Source organism: Notothenia coriiceps, unplaced genomic scaffold (genome assembly GCF_000735185.1).
Source record: "Notothenia coriiceps isolate Sejong01 unplaced genomic scaffold, NC01 NC01_scaffold00005561, whole genome shotgun sequence".
Classification (NCBI taxonomy): domain Eukaryota; kingdom Metazoa; phylum Chordata; class Actinopteri; order Perciformes; family Nototheniidae; genus Notothenia; species Notothenia coriiceps.
This window is the reverse complement of record NW_011338262.1, coordinates 51,317-69,265: the sequence shown is the minus strand read 5'-3', so window position 1 is coordinate 69,265 and position 17,949 is coordinate 51,317. Positions and strand designations below refer to the sequence as shown.

The window sequence follows — 17,949 nt, the reverse complement described above, 5'->3', positions numbered from 1 at the left end:
TACACACACACACACACACACACACACACACACACACACACACACACACACACACACACACAGCTCTGACCACTGCTGCAGGACAGATAGCAGCCTGCCACGGCGTGCGTCAGCCATTTCTCTCTCATTACAGCAAACAGTGCAGATAAGCAGCCTGTAGTGTAAGCAGTTCACAGTTTAATGACTATTTAATGACGGAGAACACATTCATGCAAATACATTTCCTTCTAATGTTTTCCTACAAAAAATGTCATGTTTAAACCTCCATTATCTGCTAACTATACCTTCAAGGGGCAGCACACAAAAGTCTGTGCATGGAAATCCACCCTACTGTTAATCTTACATTAGATTTTGCCTAAGCTTTTCTCCAGATTAGAGTACGGATGCTCAGTCCAACCTGGAGACGGATTGATTTCCGGACTAACTTTGTTACTTCCTGTATTTCAGCTGAATTTCTGCACGTCTTTTGTTTCCGTTTGTAAAGCTGAGAGGAACTGTTCCTAAGCTAGAAACCACAGTTCTGCTTTAATATCAACCTCCCTGTAATATCACTGCACCTTGTTGCCCTGGGGGGCAACAAGTTCCTTAAATGTCCTCAAACTTTATATTCTTCAGGAGATAAATCTTACAATGCTGTATTTTAAATAGCATAACGATCCGTTGATTTTTAACCAGAAGAAGTGTTGGCTGCAAGCATTTTTTGGGGTCTTTTTTTGTCCACAGTAAATCCTGTCTCTTTTGGTGACAGCGACTCACCGTCCAGCTCGCAGCCCAGCAGCTCCAGACGGAGGCCCAGCCCCTCGGAGGTGGCTCTCTCCGGGTAGATCCGGATGAAGCGGGTCAGCAGGGAGCCTGTGGACCGCAGCTCGGGGGTGTCTTGGTTCTGATTCCCCAGGAAAATCTGAGCAATGAGATAGAGAGAGAGAGAGAGAGAGAGAGAGAGAGATGTCAGGGATTGATTGTACTTTACTTTCAAGATTCAAGTTTCAAGGCTTTATTGTCATGTGCACATTACAGTGTAGATATGGCAATGAAAAACGTAAAGGTCTCCTATCATACTGCAGCATTACCCATAATCCCCTCTGTTTCAGCCCTGTTTCCAAAGTGCTGATTCTCTGTCTGTTACTTGAGATGAAAATAAGGAGCCCCTCCCCACGCCACGTCAAAAGTCTGAAAACATAATACAAAAGTAGGGAAACAGAGACAGAGTGGGATCCTTTCATATGTGGAAGCGGCGCAAATGAAAATGGTCGAGTGGTGAGACACCAAACACCAAAACCCCCCCGCTGTCTGAAGTGCTGAGCTTTGCTTTTTCCTGAAGCATCGCAGGCGCAGTGTTGCATTATGGGTGAAGCTCGGATGTGAATTTGTGTCCAAAAGGCAGAATTTGAAAGAAAACACCCAGATTTCAGTCCTTATGGGAACAATCGCTAACTCTTAACACAGTGGTTTAATTGTTGCATGTGTACTGTACTGTTATTATACTATTTATTTTGCTTCTTTGAAAACTTTATAAACTCCTTAACTCTATTCTTAGATCTGAGCCTTTTGAACATCTGATGGGGAGAACAATTAGTATTTTTACGCAAACATTGGCTCACAATTTTTCTGTATTTCAGTTCATTGATAATGTGGCTGTGTTGATGTGGTTGTGACAAATAAGCAAGTTAACATTGATCGTAGTATTCCTATTCATCTGTACCTATTTATTGAGTGCACCTTAAGTTCCTTATCGATTAACTAAAACATTATATATATATTATTTTTATTTTTATTTATTATTATCCTTATTTATCCGTACTTATTTCTGCCCTTATGCTGCTGAAACACCAACATATTTTCCCTCCAGGGATCGATAAAGTCTTATCTTACCTCATCTTATCTTATACCCATGACTGATTGTCTCTTGGGAGAATACATGTGTATATATACTGTATTGGTCCCTGTGGGGAAATTGGTTTGCAGCACAACCACAAGACAAGTTTACAGAAGAGATCACTCGTACAGATACACGCATACTTTGCAACAAATTGTAATTAAAGGAACATTTAAACGTTTTTTGAAATGCTTTCTGCGTAATTGTAGCAGTGGAACTACCTGTGCACATTAAAGGTCCCCTATTATACTGTTTGTCATCAATATATTACAGGTCTCAGATATATACAAAACAAGTCTCTGAAGTGTTTGGCTCCAGACACCAAACAGATCATTGCAGCATTACCCATAATCCCCTCTGTTTCAGCCCTGTTTCAAAAGTGCTGATTCTCTGTCTGTTACTTTAGATCAGTGCTTCTCAAAGTGTGGTCCGCGGCCACTGGTGGTCCGTAAAATAAGGAGCGCCCCTCTGAGAGAGATTTGGTTACAAAGAACTCAATGGTGCTCTAGGAGGAGATTCAGGTGATAAGGGGGGGGGTTACATTGGTTGCTGATTGGCTAATGGTTACACAAGCCAACACATCGTTATGACATCACAAAGTGGCCAAAATCTGATCAGCTCATTTTCCAGACAGGTTTTTATAGAAATGGATCAGGACAAAAAGAGAGTCAATCTTTGTTCCTGAAACTTTCAGAGTCTCTTTCCACAGAGGGGACACATGTTGATGTAGAAGAGACATGAAGAAGAGGGGACACATGTTGATGTAGAAGAGACATGAAGAAGAGGGGACACATGTTGATGTAGAAGAGACATGAAGAAGTGGATTTTGCATAATAGGTGATCGTACCTTGGGCTTGGTGGTGTTGTCCTCCTTGACGATTGTCCACCCCTCTCCGTCCAGGCTGTGTCCGACCCTGAACCTCTTCATGAAGACGTTCCTGTCGCGGTGCTTCCCTCCCTGGATCACCACGCCGCTCACCATCTTGTCCTGACCCAGATCCACCTGGAGGGGAGGAGGGAGGAGAAAGGGGAAGAATGGTTTGTTTAACTGGCAGATTGATCAATGAGTGTACGGTACACCGTTTGTCTTTTTTGGTTAACTAAATCGTTTCCTGCAGTAGATATTTAACAAAATCCCATGACACCATAAAACATCCAAAGGGTATAGTAGGGATGCATGGAATATGGTGAACACAGATTATTTTCTGATCATTTTTTCTGGTTATTTATTCCCCTTTTGTAGCAGGGAAACACATAATAAAAAATAAAAATATATAAAAATATGAACTGTCTGTCAGCCCTTCATCACACTAACTTTGGATGAGTGAAGTGAACATACACAATCTTCTTTAACCTGCTATAGAGTGGTGCGGTGATAATGTATTTTTGTATGCCTTTTATGATAAATGCACGTGTTGTTCAACAGGATGATCTCTACTTATTAAAACAGTTTTTATGATTTTCATTTACTAGAAGTTAAGTATTAATGTTAGGCTATAAACGAGCCACATGACAGTCACATCAGCACCGCTAAGCTAAAGGCTGCTAACGTTAGCGCAAAGACATTTTAGTAGTCTCATTCAAACACTTGTTAGCAACCGCTTTTTTATGACACATTGAGGCTCTGGAGATTCACAAGTGGCGTATTTACTGATCTATTTTACGTTATAGAACAATATGTAATATCTCTTCTCTTGTGTTAACCACAGACCTTGTTTCAGGCCTCTAACCAAAAGCACGTTACAAAACCAATGACCCAAAGACAAGGGAACCGGAAGTGGGAACTCACTATTTCCGGGTTTTAGGACTAATTCCTGCAGAACTCGATACAATGATCTACTCAATTAGAATATTTCAAGTACCAACAGTCAGTGGAGGGGTTTGACTCTTGTTTTCTGTCATCTGCATGCCCATAGACGCCCCTATTCCCCGTTATTTAACACCAAAAGCTCAGTTTCCAGCCCCACCTGCAGCCACTCGTTCCTGAAGGGCTGCTTGGTTTGCTGCCCGGTCCAGCCCGATCTCCCCGTCAGCAGACGAGCGTTTTCAGCCACCCAGCCGCGGTCTGCGAACGACGAGGCGCTGATCTGAGCGTCTGAGATCTGACCGGACACCATGCCCAACATCCCAGAACACGGGTAGTCTGTACAGAGGGACACAGGGAGATAAGAAACGTTTAAAAGTCAAGTCATAGTCAACTTTATTGTCAATCTTTCAGTTTGTGTGTACAGCTGTGTTAATTTCGTCAACGAAAACTATGACGAAAAAAAACGTTTTCGTCAACGACCTTTTTTACATGACTAAGACGAGACGATGATGAGCTAAAAATAGATTTTGACGAAATGTATATTTAGTTTTCGTTGGCGAGACGGGACTAAGGTGTTAATGGTGGACTATCGGACATTCAAAATGCAGGATATTTTCCCCCAATTGTCCGTCTTGTCTGTCAAAATGCATCCCTTTCATTGGTTGAATTAGTGCACACGTCACTCACACAAGTGTTGAGAGAGTGAAATGTTGCTTTAACAACACTTGATACTGTCACCTTGATTCCAGTTTCAGATAGCTGTATTTGCCAAACTGAATTAGTTTAAAGAGAGAAAACATTTTGACTAAAGGTTGACCAAAATGTAACCATTTTAAAACTGGACTAAAACGTTTTGAGTTGTCGTCGACTAAAACTAGACTAAAACTACGAAGGATAAAAAGGACTAAAATGTGACTAAAACTAATAACCATTTTCGTGTAAAGACTAAATCTAAAATAGCTGCCAAAATTAACACTGGTGTACAGATCAAAATACCGTATCCCACAACCCCAAATACAAAAAAACAAATATATATAGAAATATGTATAAAATATGTATAAACCTATACACAATCAACAGACACATTATGCACACATTAAGACATGAATAAAAGCAAAACAATCAATATATACAAAACAACAGTCACTTCAATATCTTTGGGAATGTACATTAGAGCAAGATTGTCCATAGCAGCATAAAAAGTGTCTGGTGCTGGATTTCAGTGTCTGAGTGTGTGTGTGTGTGTGTGTGTGTGTGTGTGTGTGTGTGTGTGTGTGTGTGTGTGTCTGTGTGTGTGTGTGTGTGTGTGTGTGTGTGTGTGTGTGTGTGTGTGTGTGTGTGTGTGTGTGGTGTTAAAGTCCAGTGGGGAGAGGGGGGGAGAGAGAGGCGTACAGTACGATAAAAAAAAAGCCTTCTGCTATCGTTATCTCTACACTGCTTTAGTCAGCAGTTAGTTGATGCCCTCTGGTCGATGCTGCAGTGTTTAAAGTTAAAAAGTGAAGACACCAGAGACTCATCTCAGTGTGTGTGAACAGCGAAAGATGTAGATTCTTATGTAAAACCATGCAAAATGATGTTGGCAACTTGTGTTTTTATTTGTAGCTCTGCTGTTACAATAATACAAATACAACTTCAAGCACTGTGCACATCAAAATATGCTTCTTGGAAAGTTATTCAGAGCGAATTCTGCGCTTAAAGACATTCAAAGGGCTGAGTTGCTTTGGGTGACTCTCCAGATGAAATGCTATCCAGTTTCAGATCAGTTTGAAGGCGTATCAGATACACCAACACTGCACAGAGGTTTATCATATTTAAAAGAAGGATTTTACAACCATGGAAAGTTTTCACAAGATCATTTTTATAACCTTTTACTTTGAGGATTGTGAGTAATAAAAATAAACGGTTGAAGTTTCAAAGTTATATACGAGTAATGTGGGCAAATTCACAACTCATGTTGAGTCTAGAAAAGTAAAAAAAAGAGAATATATTTCTATTCAACAAGCTGTAATCAGAGATGTTCTACCATTTAATACATCTCTCAAACAGATACATTTATCATCAAGAAAGTTGGCGAATAATTAAAAAGTTGACAGCTAATGTTTAAATATGTAAAAAAACAGCTTTTGAGGTTTCATGTAAGGCTAGTTGTGTTATGAATCTTAAAACGACTGCTTCTTTTACAACTGCACATACCACAATGTCTGCTTTCCGCATCTGAGATTTGCACGAGTATACATTTGTCAGAAGTCAAGAAGCAGCTGGTAGCAGATTTGTTTCTTTTTTTGGGAAGAAATGGGAGGTGGAAAGTGTAATGGGCTCTTAACACTGACAGCCTGTTGAAGGGGAAGCTACATGTGACCCTGAGGCTACGAGACAATCTGTTGAACAACCAGAGCAGCCTGTTCCCACTATTAGGAAACTGAGATAATTACTGCAGCATTGAGACGTTTTAGCTGCTTTTAGTTTCTCTCCTAACGAGAAAACTTAATTAAACTCTAAAATATGTGGACACAATAGTCTGGTCACTGCGGGTTAAGTTTTAATCCATTATCCACAACAAGTTGGATCTAATATCCGGACTCAAACAGTCGTGATATTTGACAAATGCTTCCAGTTTATGTGGAGATGAACAACAACTCCTGAGGACGTGCATTCCTCCACGATGTGAATTTAAAGCTTACACAGAGTTCTTCATGGAAACCGCCTGCAGCATTATCTGTGTGTTCCTGTGTTTCTGTGCTTATGAGTACCAAATGTTATCCAAGGGAATGAAAACAAATTGGTTAAATCGGCAGAAGAGGAGTTTTTCTTTCCTGTATTTCATTACTTATCTGAAGGGGCTCTATTGTGCTCCTTTTCAGGTTCATATCAGTATGTAGTGTCTCTACTTTAAAGAGTCCTCTCCTGCTGATGTTCAGGTGTATATCAGTATGTAGTGTCTCTACTTTAAAGAGTCCTCTCCTGCTGATGTTCAGGTGTATATCAGTATGTAGTGTCTCTACTTTAAAGAGTCCTCTCCTGCTGATGTTCAGGTGTATATCAGTATGTAGTGTCTCTACTGGGACATGTCTCCATGCTTTAATGTTCAAAAAGCTCTTTATTTTTCTCATACTGCCTGTGCTACAGCACCTCTTTTCACCCTCTGTCTGAAACCAGAGCCCAGTCTGCTCTGATTGGTTAGCTGGCCGGCTCTGTTGTGATTCAGGTCAACCTGCTTAGAGATGTCCCGCCCCTTAGCCTATCACGTACAATGTGTTGGAGCGCTAGCCAATAGGAGTGTTCCAGAGTGATGTCACTATGTTAAGGAAGTGAAACAAGGGAGTCCAATAGAGGCGTTTCAGGTAGGAGTGTGTGGGAGAGAAATTTTTAGGATTTCAGCCTTTGCAGACCATTTACATGCACATAAAATATATAACACACTACAGGAAAGGGACCACCCCATTAAGCATAATATTACCCCTTCAAATAAAGGAATTCGATTAAATGATGGACTAAATGAGGATGTAGTTTCAGGTTATGTGTTTTGGAAGTGGATGTTTTATGTTTCACACACACATTTTCCCAGGTCTGTGATTAAATCTCCTGAATCGCCCATCTGACACTCAGCAGCCTGTTCTCCGGTGAGTAAGAGTCTAATATCTGCGTTATGGAGCTCTCCTACTGAGAGTTGCTTGTAACGCATCAAGGACCAAAGTTTATGTAATGTTGGAGGATGAGTAATGATTTTCCTCTGCTCCTCAGTAATGAATAACGGTGTCCTTCAGAGGGGGAGTCTGCGCTCACTTTACAAGCGGTGATTATTTTAAATCAACAGAAAGCGACGGGAGGTTTTCGTCCTGCAGCCAAAAACATGTTGGTTTGATTTACGATGTGCAGAAGTGTGAGATTTGTTTTGGACTTGGGAGAGTATGGTCTGAAAGAAACTTTTTTTTTTCCGCCTGAGGTGTTAACATGGCTTTTTGTATTCCCTTTGTAAAGATACAGTACATGTACAATGCTTCAGAGGTTTAGGGTTGTGAATGTAATGTCTGTAAATGAACATTTTGGTTTGTAAAATTGTAGAAAATGTTAAAGAAAGATGGTTTTGTAAAACTAGGTTTAAAAGACATTTTTATGATAGCAAAAGTTCCTTGAGTGTTAATACAGTTTCAGCTTGAAGACATTTTTACAAAAGCATGCAGCTCCATACAATAAATTACTAGATGCTTGGCAGTAGAATATTTAAGAGATGCAAATTTAAATAAATATGTTTCTTGTTTACCAAAAAGCTTCCAGAATGAATATGCAATACAGAGAGTGCATGTCTCTACTGTGTGTAGATATGATCTTCATGAATCACCTTTGTAATATATTAGAAAATGTGTGAGGGTGTGAGGACACTGCATGTGTTAGATTAGATAAGATTTAGATGACGTTAAACTTTAATGATCCATGTGGGGACAGGGGAAGATAATTAGGAAGGTAAATGCATGAATGATTCCAGCAGTAACAGTATGTGTTATTGAACACATAAATCAATGCATCAAGAGGTAGAACTTGGAGCTAAGAGCCTCACATCATGGACAGTATTTGTGAGTTTGTTATTTTTTCTGGCGTTACCTGACGTCCTGCAGCCGTAGATCTCGAAGCGCATGCAGATGCCTTGCTCCCAGGACATGGGGCGGACCCGGATGTATCGAGCCAGAGTTTGTTTGGGCAGGAAAGAGCGAGCTTCATCCGTCGGGTTGTGGTTCCCCTCGAAGATCTGAGGACAAGAATAAAGGTTTCACACCAAAAAGGATCTGGGCCTAGTCCCTAGTTCGCACAAACATTTGCACCCCCAGATCGTCCTAGCGAGGTAGTACTTTCCTGAGGAGGAAATGGTTCGTGGGTGTGTCGGCCACACTAACAATTTCTGATTGGCAGGGCGAATTGCAAACCACGGCCCGTAAAACTCCGAAAAGTTTTGTGAAACCGCCATTTTATTTGCTCACATTAGCATTAGCATTAACCTAGCGCACCAACGGAGAGAGACTAACTTATGGCAACACAAAAGAAAACATGGGAGCGGTGGAGTGATGAGGAGGTGTCGGCGCTTCTGGCGATTTACTCGGAAGACGCGACCCAGCAGCTTCTTCTGAAGCCAGTCCCCAACTCCAACGTTTACGAGTGAAGAAGAAGAAGTGACGTCAGCGGCTTCATTTGCCTAATCCTCCCTCTGGGACTTATTCCGATGAGAATGCGGTCTACTAGGACAGTTCGAGGGACTAAAGAGTTCGGGGGGAACAAGTACCGGCTAAGTATTTGGTGTGAAAGCGGCTATTGCTAACCTTTTAGCAGAAATAGTTTTCTTTGACCTCACTTTCTTTCTACTTTCTTGTTTAACTTGTCCTTTAGTTATTTCAAGTGTTTCATGCTAAACAAACCCCCCTTTGGAGAATTATAATCTGCAACCCAATATTCAGAAAGTTCAATACATCCTGGCCATATTTGTGTAGCATATAAGATTAATTGCTCCCAGACATTCAAGTGGCTTGTACGTTTTGGACCCAATGTGTAACCCCAATACACGAAGGGGACTTTAACAGACGTTGAGACTTTGACATGATTTGTCGGATGTACTTGTCTATCAGTACGTCATATTCTCTGCAAGCTATCAATTTATCTCTGCACCAATGTCACTTCTTAGACAACTCCCAGACTTGTTCCTCAGAATAAATGCATTTTGATGAGACTTTCAGCGCACTCAATTCAGTCAAGGCTCACACTAGAGAGGCTGCCAAAAGCTGTCAGCCTTGGAGAAAACATTGATTTAGCCATCCTCACTTTCTCTACCCATTGATTAGAATTCAGCGTCCTTCATTACTCATCAATATTAGATGCACAGCGTAAAGGACTTCATCATTATTACCTTCTGCTTGGAGCCCTCCTTCACGGTGACCCAGTCCTCTCCGTTGGAGCTCAGGTCCACTTTGTACGATCGGACGTAGTAGTGCTTCTTGGTCTCTTTGGAGATCGCTCCCTGTGTGCCGATCGCTGTGACGAATCTTAGGAATCCCAAATCCACCTGGAAACACAGGAGATAAAAGGAAAGGTAAATACAAATACTATAAACGGATTAAAGGAGAAACACTCAAGGAGGTACTTCTGTACTTCTGGTACTCCGAGTCACTCAACTAACTTGACAAAAGAGCTAAAACAAAATTAAAGAAAATAAAAAACATGTGATTAAACAACTGAAATATATATCTTAAAGTAGATCAATTGTAGGAAAATAAAAGTAATGGATATACTGTTGAAATATATATCTAAAATACTGGTAAACATATATTACATGTATCTAAAATGGAAGGAAAAGCATTTTAAATGTATATCTTAAAGGAATGTATACATGGTAATAATATATATCTGCAAATAATGGATAAATAGTTAAAATATATATCTTAGCGTGATGGTTAAACGACAGAAATATAAAGCTTAAAATAGTGTATAAACAGGAAACAGGAAACATGTAATTGATAATTGGTTGATATTTAAAGTCATGGATAAACATTTAAATATAGATTTAAAAAGATGGCTTTACAACCACGTGGTTTTAACAAATTCAATTTGACTAAAATGACCTCAACATTGACAACCACTTTTCAACTTTTAAATGATTAATGAATTGTAATTAACTTCGTTTTGGATCGTGGAGGGTAAAGAAGAAGCGCAATTTGTTTTAGAAAATCCAGTTAGATACAGCTAATTAAAAACACTTCTATAGTATACAACAACGACTGTCAAAAAGCACTTTAACCTCGGTCTGCTCAAACATAAGGCTGCGTTTGTTCTAACTAGACCTAAAAGTGTGTATCTGTAGTTACATGAACTACTTAGTACCAACTTAAAGAGCCACAGCTTTAGCATAGAAATTCAACACTGTCTTGCACCTTGTTTCACTTTCAGCATGTGGGAAACAAGAGGCTCGGATCTCATTAATTATACCGTGATACGTCAGTAAGTAGACAGTGAAAAATCAGAGCAGCACGCTGGAGAGCATCCATTGCTAAGACAATCGCTTCTAGAACAAAACGAAGGCCTTAACAGGAAACTCAAACCAAACTAAAGACACATGCTCTAAGTAATAGTCCTCCCCTTAATCATTGACTATTTAAAGATCCACTTATGCTAAATGCTAAAACAGCTTCTGATTTAAAATGTACAGTAAGAACAGAAATATTGCATCAGATGTGAATGCCTCACAACTTTTTCTTATCTGATTTCCTTAAATGACATTAAATTATCAACACAATCTCTTCCGGGACACGGATTGAGCGTGACATTTGATTTAAGTCATGTGCATAATTCAGGAGTGAGTCAGGGAGAGAGCCTTGAGGCTGCAAGGATGTACAGAAGAGTTTGTGTGTGTGTGTGTGTGTGTGTGTGTGTGTGTGTGTGTGTGTGTGTGTGTGTGTGTGTGTGTGTGTGTGTGTGTGTGTGTGTGTTAGGAGGTGTGTGAGCGAGAGTAAGTGTGTGGGAGGCAGCTCAGGATCAATTAAACGGTTGTCCTTCTGCATCACTAATGACTAGTGTGTGACCTGTGTGTGTGCGTGTGCGTGTGCGTGTGTGTGTAACCCTCTATGTCAGGCCAACAGATTTGGTGAGGGTAAATGAGGACTTAATACAAACTACTTGACATGAAATAGGGTGAGTTTAGGGTTATCTGTATGCTGTCTTTTCACTCGAAAATCGAATACTTGAGAGTCAGGTCAATTAAATGTTAGCAATTTAGGAAATATGCCTCATTTACCAATACTTAAAGTAGAATATTAATTGTTTTATCTGTGTAGAGGGCAGAGAGGTCCAGGTTAGCCTAGCTTAGCACAAAGCCTGCAATCAAAGGGAAGCTTCTAGAATACCTCTGCCACAAACTAAATTATAAAATCCGTGTGGTGGTGAAACTCTTATTAATGACATATCAAAGCAAGCCGTTTTCTTCCTGCTTCCAGCGCTAAGCTTCTTAACTTTTAGTCCTGGCTGTCTGTGCTGACAAACAGAGATTAGACAGTTTTCACATTGACTCGTGGTGGAACAAACAACAAACATATTTCACTAAATGTCAGAGGTGAGGGTCAAAAAGTCTAAAGGTTAAACCTAAACAAACTCTTAGCAAGCTACAGCAACAACGAGCTAGCATCCAAGCTAAGGTTGATGATACATAGCTCTAGCAATGACTAATGCTATTATTAAGCTCATATTATGCTCAAAACACAAAAGTTATATATGGACAAATCAGTTGAAGTCAACTGCTTTGAACACTGCCTTGTCTTCAGTCCAGTTTATACTCCACTACTTAAACACAGCCAAAAACAACACTCAAATTACAAGAAGATGGTAACTATGTTATGGTTTCAAGGTCACACATCTGGAAATTCAGTTGTTTTTAGCATTAGCTTGACTTGTAGCCTACTCCTGTGTATAGCACACAAACTGGTACACAAATCAATTACGCCTGCAGACGAAAAGATTGTGGAACAGGGATTATCTAACAAATGTTTTAATATTGTTTGTGATAAAGGGCTACTGGTGTATGTGTGTTCTTTATTCAAAACAGTTAAAGCACAGCTTCTGGTATCCTCCACAGGCTATTTGTATTTTATTTTTCAGAAAAACAATTTGGGATATTTGTTTTGCGATCACAAGGGGAAACACTGTCACAGCTTAAAATAACCAGCGTCCCTGTCTCTGACTAATAAATGTTGTCTTGTGCCTGATTGCGTTAGAGTAATTCGCCTGACATCCTAAAAATAGAGATAATTCCACCTTAGTAAACGTCCATTTATGTAATTTAATTATGTTTTGGTTAAAAACAGATCATGCCAAAGTAGCAACACAGTGTCACTTGTTTTATGTTTCTTTTCTTAAAATGAAACTAATGAAATCATCCTTGTTTCACCAACAGTTCAAAGCTATTCGTAAAAGAAGTAACTCCAAGTTAAATTACTGTGGTATTATCTCATCTCGTCTCGTGGCCATACTTTCCCTACTTTCCACTTATGAAATTATGATCTAAGGGCTACAGATAAAAAGACTTCAGATGGCCGAGACATTTTTATCTCTCTGCGGCAAAGGAGCGTCCAGAAACAAGGCTGTTCTCAAAGCGCACATCAAAGATTAAAAAAAAATTAATACAAATGATAGTTATCATCAAAGGGAGCAGTGGTGATAACAGAAAGCCTTAGAGGGATCTTTTTGAATCAGCGATTCACAAACTCTCTCCACAGAATTAAGATGATTTCTGTAAAACCATATACAGTTATCACATTTCTTAAAACTGCCATAAGGCAAAAAATGAAATCCATTTATTTCCGAAACTGTGAATTAAAGGAGGTGAAACTTCCATTTTATTTGACTTCAACTAAACTACTTTGCTTGTTTGTTGAGTTTGGAAATGATCAGTTGCATACCGAAAATACACATTGCTTCAGTGTGTGGGACGCCTGTAATATATGGTGTGTAATTATCCCGCTGTGATTCTGCACATGGGAAGGAACCAGAAGCCATTATTTAACTTCTCCCAATGTTGCTTTTTCAAGAACAGAAAAAGAAAATAGCTTCCCGTGGGTTTGTGTGGGCTCGTGACTGACAGGAGACCTCTGGGAAACTAAGTTTTGTGGGATCGTTCGCCGGCGTTCCCAGCTGTCTTGTGATCTAAAACTCTCACCAGATGCTTCCCCTCAAACGCACTGTATGTTATAAAGACACTGCGTTCGGTATGTTGTGAAATGAAGCGACAAGTTACTTGGTGATTTCTGTTTTTCATTACAGCGTCAAGAGTTATTAAGAAGACTTCCAGTTATGTCAGAGCCACTTTCAAATGAAGCAATCACATTTCCTCGGTTGTGTATCTAGTTTAATCAACACATGAGTTTTTCTGTCATATATTGATTTATTTGAGGCGGAAATACATTAGGATGCTCATTTTCAGTTGCTTATTTGTTTTCTCCACTGGGACATGTCTCCATGCTTTAATGTTCAAAAAGCTCTTTATTTTACTCATACTGCCTGTGCTGCAGCACCTCTTTTCACCCTCTGTCTGAAACCAGAGCCCAGTCTGCTCTGATTGGTTAGCTGGCCTATTACGTAGGCTAAGGGGCGGGACAAACTCCATCCGGTGCGATCTTTGGGATTTTATCCTTTGCAGAACATACATATGTAACACACCACAAAAAAAGTGTAATTGGGCCTTGTAAATCCTTCCAGAGCCCTTAAGAGGTGAAGTTCTCCCAAGAAAAAATGCAAATAGGCAGAAAAAAAATACAGATAAATATTGTTCTTCCATCTTTGACCTCTTAGAGTCAACGTATCTATGCTATGTGTAGTGTACAACACACCATATGTAATTAAATACACACATGACATACTGTACTCCTTTATCGACAGTATTAGTCATAAGATGTGTCCATTTTCCTGTGGGGGGGGTTGACAATTCTCAGAAATGTGACAAGATAAAGGTGTAATTAAAGAAACTGCCGGACTGCACTGTTGGAGAAAGGCCGAATCGATCGTATGAGTAATTACAATTACTCCAGGAAGAGAAAACATGTATCTGCAGCCATTTACATAATCCATTAATCATTGAGGACTCTTTCCAAGAAGAAAATAACTCAAACATTTACTAGTTCCAGTTTCTTAATGGAGATTAGTTAATGGTTTGTTTGGTCTTGCAACAGTACTGAATATCTCTGGGTGTGCTAGTGAAACAAAAACATATATTTTATAATCTTTGCGCTCTATGAAGTTGTGAAGGGCATTTTTATAGACCAACAAATAACGAAGTAAACAGTTTTTATAATGGAAATAATCTGAGTCAGAGGTGGATTTTTTCCTTTAACCTCAAAAATACAAATGATGCAGAATGGATATAAGTATTTTACAATTAAAGAATGATGCATTTCAGCTGATATTTTTTTAATTCAGGGTTTTATAAGCTGAGAAAATTGGAAAAATTACACTAAAGACTCTCTTCCATTTAAAAAAAAAAAAAGCCATAAGAAAGGAATGTTTCCCTTTAATTGTTACTATCGTTCAGATTCAGCTAAATACATACAAAAAGTTGACAATAATACGTGTTCCACATGCAATATTTAATTTGGAAACATTGAAAGATTAGCTTTTTCTTATACTAACAACTTTCCACACGTGTTCACAAGGTGTTGAAATAAAGACTTCATGACTTCTCTCCAGTTTAAACAAACAAAATGTTATATCTTTTTTTTTCTGTGCTGCCGGTCAAAGCTCCATTCTCCAGACTTCCTCCAAAGCTAATTGCTCTTCCATCTTCTAATTACTCAACACTTGGCAATGAATACTTAAATGCCACGGGAAAATTGTCACACTTAGAGCTTTTTAATGAAGGGAACAAAACGCAGGAAGGGGGACATCATTCAGTCGAGTGTGGCTAAATGGGATTGAAGGAAAAACACCGCTCTGTTCTGCCAAAAACAGGATACTGCTTTAGTGGTGATAGTAAAGAAAAAAAAGAGCTCCGATTACTCAATTCTCATCTGGGGTTTTAGTGTGTACTTTAGAAAGTGCTGCACTCTTGGGACGCAGTGGATTGCAAGTTTTTTAACACAAGCATGAGGCTTTTTTAAACTAATAAATAGTGCTAACTCAAGATGTGACCTTAAATGTGGTTCAATGTTTTAAGTGTAAATCCCATAAGGTGTCACATGACCTTTAAATGTTCTGGAAAGTTCTTTATTCAGCGTTAGCCTTTATTTTATCTCATGAAGCCCCTGGGTGTTTCTCAATGTCGAGGAAGGATGCTCCAGAGCCACTATTTCAAGCATACTACGTCATCGAGTGCCGCCGAAGGACTGTTCCAATGTCCAGCATACTTGGAATTCTACCGAGCCCGGAGTACTTCGCAGCGAGACATTTCGAGGCTGCACATGTGTAGACACCGCGGTCTTAAAATCCCCACAATGCTTTGCGCCAAACCAATTTCCCCAAATCTTTGGCGGAAAATGTAAGGCGGGGCCTCTCATATGACGCACACTTGCACACTTGCTCGGCTGTTCCGAGCTTCGTTTTCCGAATGCCAGGAAGTATTGCTTGCTCGGCTTCGAAGCAAGACCTCGAGGACAATGGGCACCAACAATGCGCTCGATATTGGGAGAAACACCATATGTGACACAAGCCCTGACAGTCGGTTGGGGCCATGGGGCCGGCATAGTGGCTTGGTCTCGCCATGACGAAACGCCAAGGATGCGCATGCGTCCAGGCAACCAGCACATGTACAGAACTAGCTAGCATTTCAAAGAGCTGGTTTTTGTGCTAAATGAAAATTCAAGCATTAAGAAAGGGGGGGAAGAAGCTACATAACAGTCCTTTATACATTATAAGCCTGTTGTGGAAAAATGGCTTGATCAAATGATAGAAGAAAATGAGACAAACCGCGACTCATCGGCGTACATGAGTACACAATCGGACGTTAAACCTAACAACTTGACATATATGCAAGTCAATAGATAAATGTAGATGGTGCTCAGCTTTAATTTACTGATTCAATTATAGTTCGTAATAATTCTTATTCTTCAATGCAAAGATGTTCAAACATCAAAAACCCAAAAAACATGCCCTCATTACTAAGTATTAAATAATAGTTATTTGTACCCTATGTCACATTTCAGAATTACAGAGATCTGTGTCTAGAGTGGGCAGGGCCGTTCAGCTGTTCGGGCCCTTCTTCAAATACAAGGGGGGGTTCCGAAGCGTTTAAGAGAGTGCGAGATGCATGGATCGGTACACTTAAGAGGAAAGCAGCTAAATTCACGAAAACCAAGCGACTTTTTAACACACAGAAGCGACACAAAATTGATATGGAAAAAGGAACCAAGGCTCCTTCGCGGTCAATAATGCAGAATGCGCAGCAGTTTCTCACAATGTTCAATACATTTGTTCATGCTTCCTCAGGACGCACTCAGTCTGGCTGACAGCCAACAGTGATTTGGAACCTTATTGATCCCCACAAACACAAGCCTCAGCTTTGCTCTCATTGCAGTTTAGTTGTGTTTATATCCTACATTTGATTTTTATAATGCTTTACCGAACACAGGAGGGGGCTTGGCTGTCTACAAATAAAGACGGCTAACTTTAATCCCCCCAGAAATATTGAGGCTGAACCTGAACTTTCAGCTTGGGGGCCCCCTAGTGGCTGCGGGGGCCCTCTGCATCTGCACAGTCCGCCTATAGGAAGAAACGGCCCTGCTAGGTGGTCTATTTAGCCTAAATGATGTTCCCCTTACATTTTTCCAAAAGTAAAATGGGTCCGGGTTCTTATGGGTTAAATTCAAACGGACTCAAAGACAGTTTTTTCCCAAGAGCCATCATTGCACTAACCTCCTGAACTCATACCCCTTGATCATCCTCCATGTGCAATAAACGTGACTGTGTATATATATAAACGTATATATCATTATTATAAATACATACCTATTATTATTTATTACATTTTTTTCTTCATACCCCTGGAAATAATTACACTTTATTCTTACATAAGTATGTATGCTGCGTGTATTTGTTGTCGTATGTTGTTGTTTTGTTGGCACCTTTTTAAAAGGGTGAAGCTTTTCTTTCTTTCATTGTACATGTATAACGACATTAAATGGTTATATTCTAAGTGTTTATAGGATTATATAAGCGTAATAATTAAACTTGATTGCTATTTTTTTATTGTTGCATCGACTTGTGTCTTATCTGTCAGAGAGAAACCATTATTTATTTATTTTATGATCATACATTTTACCTCCTTGTGTCTATTAACCTGATAAAATCTTATATTTCGCTGCATGTTCTTAACAAATAATCTGTGGGGAATTTCTTGTTGTTTGTTTTTAACTTGTGACATGTCATTTTGTAAAGCACTTTGAGCTGCATGTGTTATTATTATTATTTGTATGGAGACGTTGAGTTGATGAAGGCTCATTTCTTCTTTGGAAAATGGGTTCTTTTGTTTTGTTCAAGCACAAAAATAGGGCCTCTTTAAGGAAGCCATCCATGTTTTCATTCCCACACAATTGTTTGTCCAACTACAGGAAGTAGCCACTTAGCACAAAAGCAGAACAATAAATCAGGAATCATGTCTGCTTGGTGACATGTATACCTTTTAAAATATGTCAAAGCTCATTGATTATTTTAAAATAACACCTTTAAATTGATTAAGAAAGTAGGGCTCAGTTTTCTAGGCTTTCATTCCCAAAATAGCATAATAATTGGACAACTCTGTCTCCTAAAATCA

The 17,949-nt window shown here is 39.5% G+C and overlaps 1 protein-coding gene across 1 annotated transcript in view; it reads right to left on the bottom strand.

Moving 5' to 3' along the window:
- Nucleotides 1–15,883, bottom strand: part of LOC104943018 (neuropilin-1a-like) — a gene marked incomplete at its 3' end in the record, with an annotated part of 22,484 nt that extends 6,601 nt beyond the window's left edge. Inside the window, exons 1-6 of the mRNA XM_010768337.1 lie at nucleotides 15,717–15,883; nucleotides 9,574–9,769; nucleotides 8,283–8,427; nucleotides 3,844–4,019; nucleotides 2,724–2,879; nucleotides 757–901 (exon numbers count right to left, since the gene is read on the bottom strand). Coding sequence (XP_010766639.1) covers nucleotides 757–901; nucleotides 2,724–2,879; nucleotides 3,844–4,019; nucleotides 8,283–8,427; nucleotides 9,574–9,769; nucleotides 15,717–15,883 — 985 coding nt within the window. The remainder of the gene's footprint in view (nucleotides 1–756; nucleotides 902–2,723; nucleotides 2,880–3,843; nucleotides 4,020–8,282; nucleotides 8,428–9,573; nucleotides 9,770–15,716) is intronic.
- Between the last annotated feature and the right edge of the window lie 2,066 nt (nucleotides 15,884–17,949).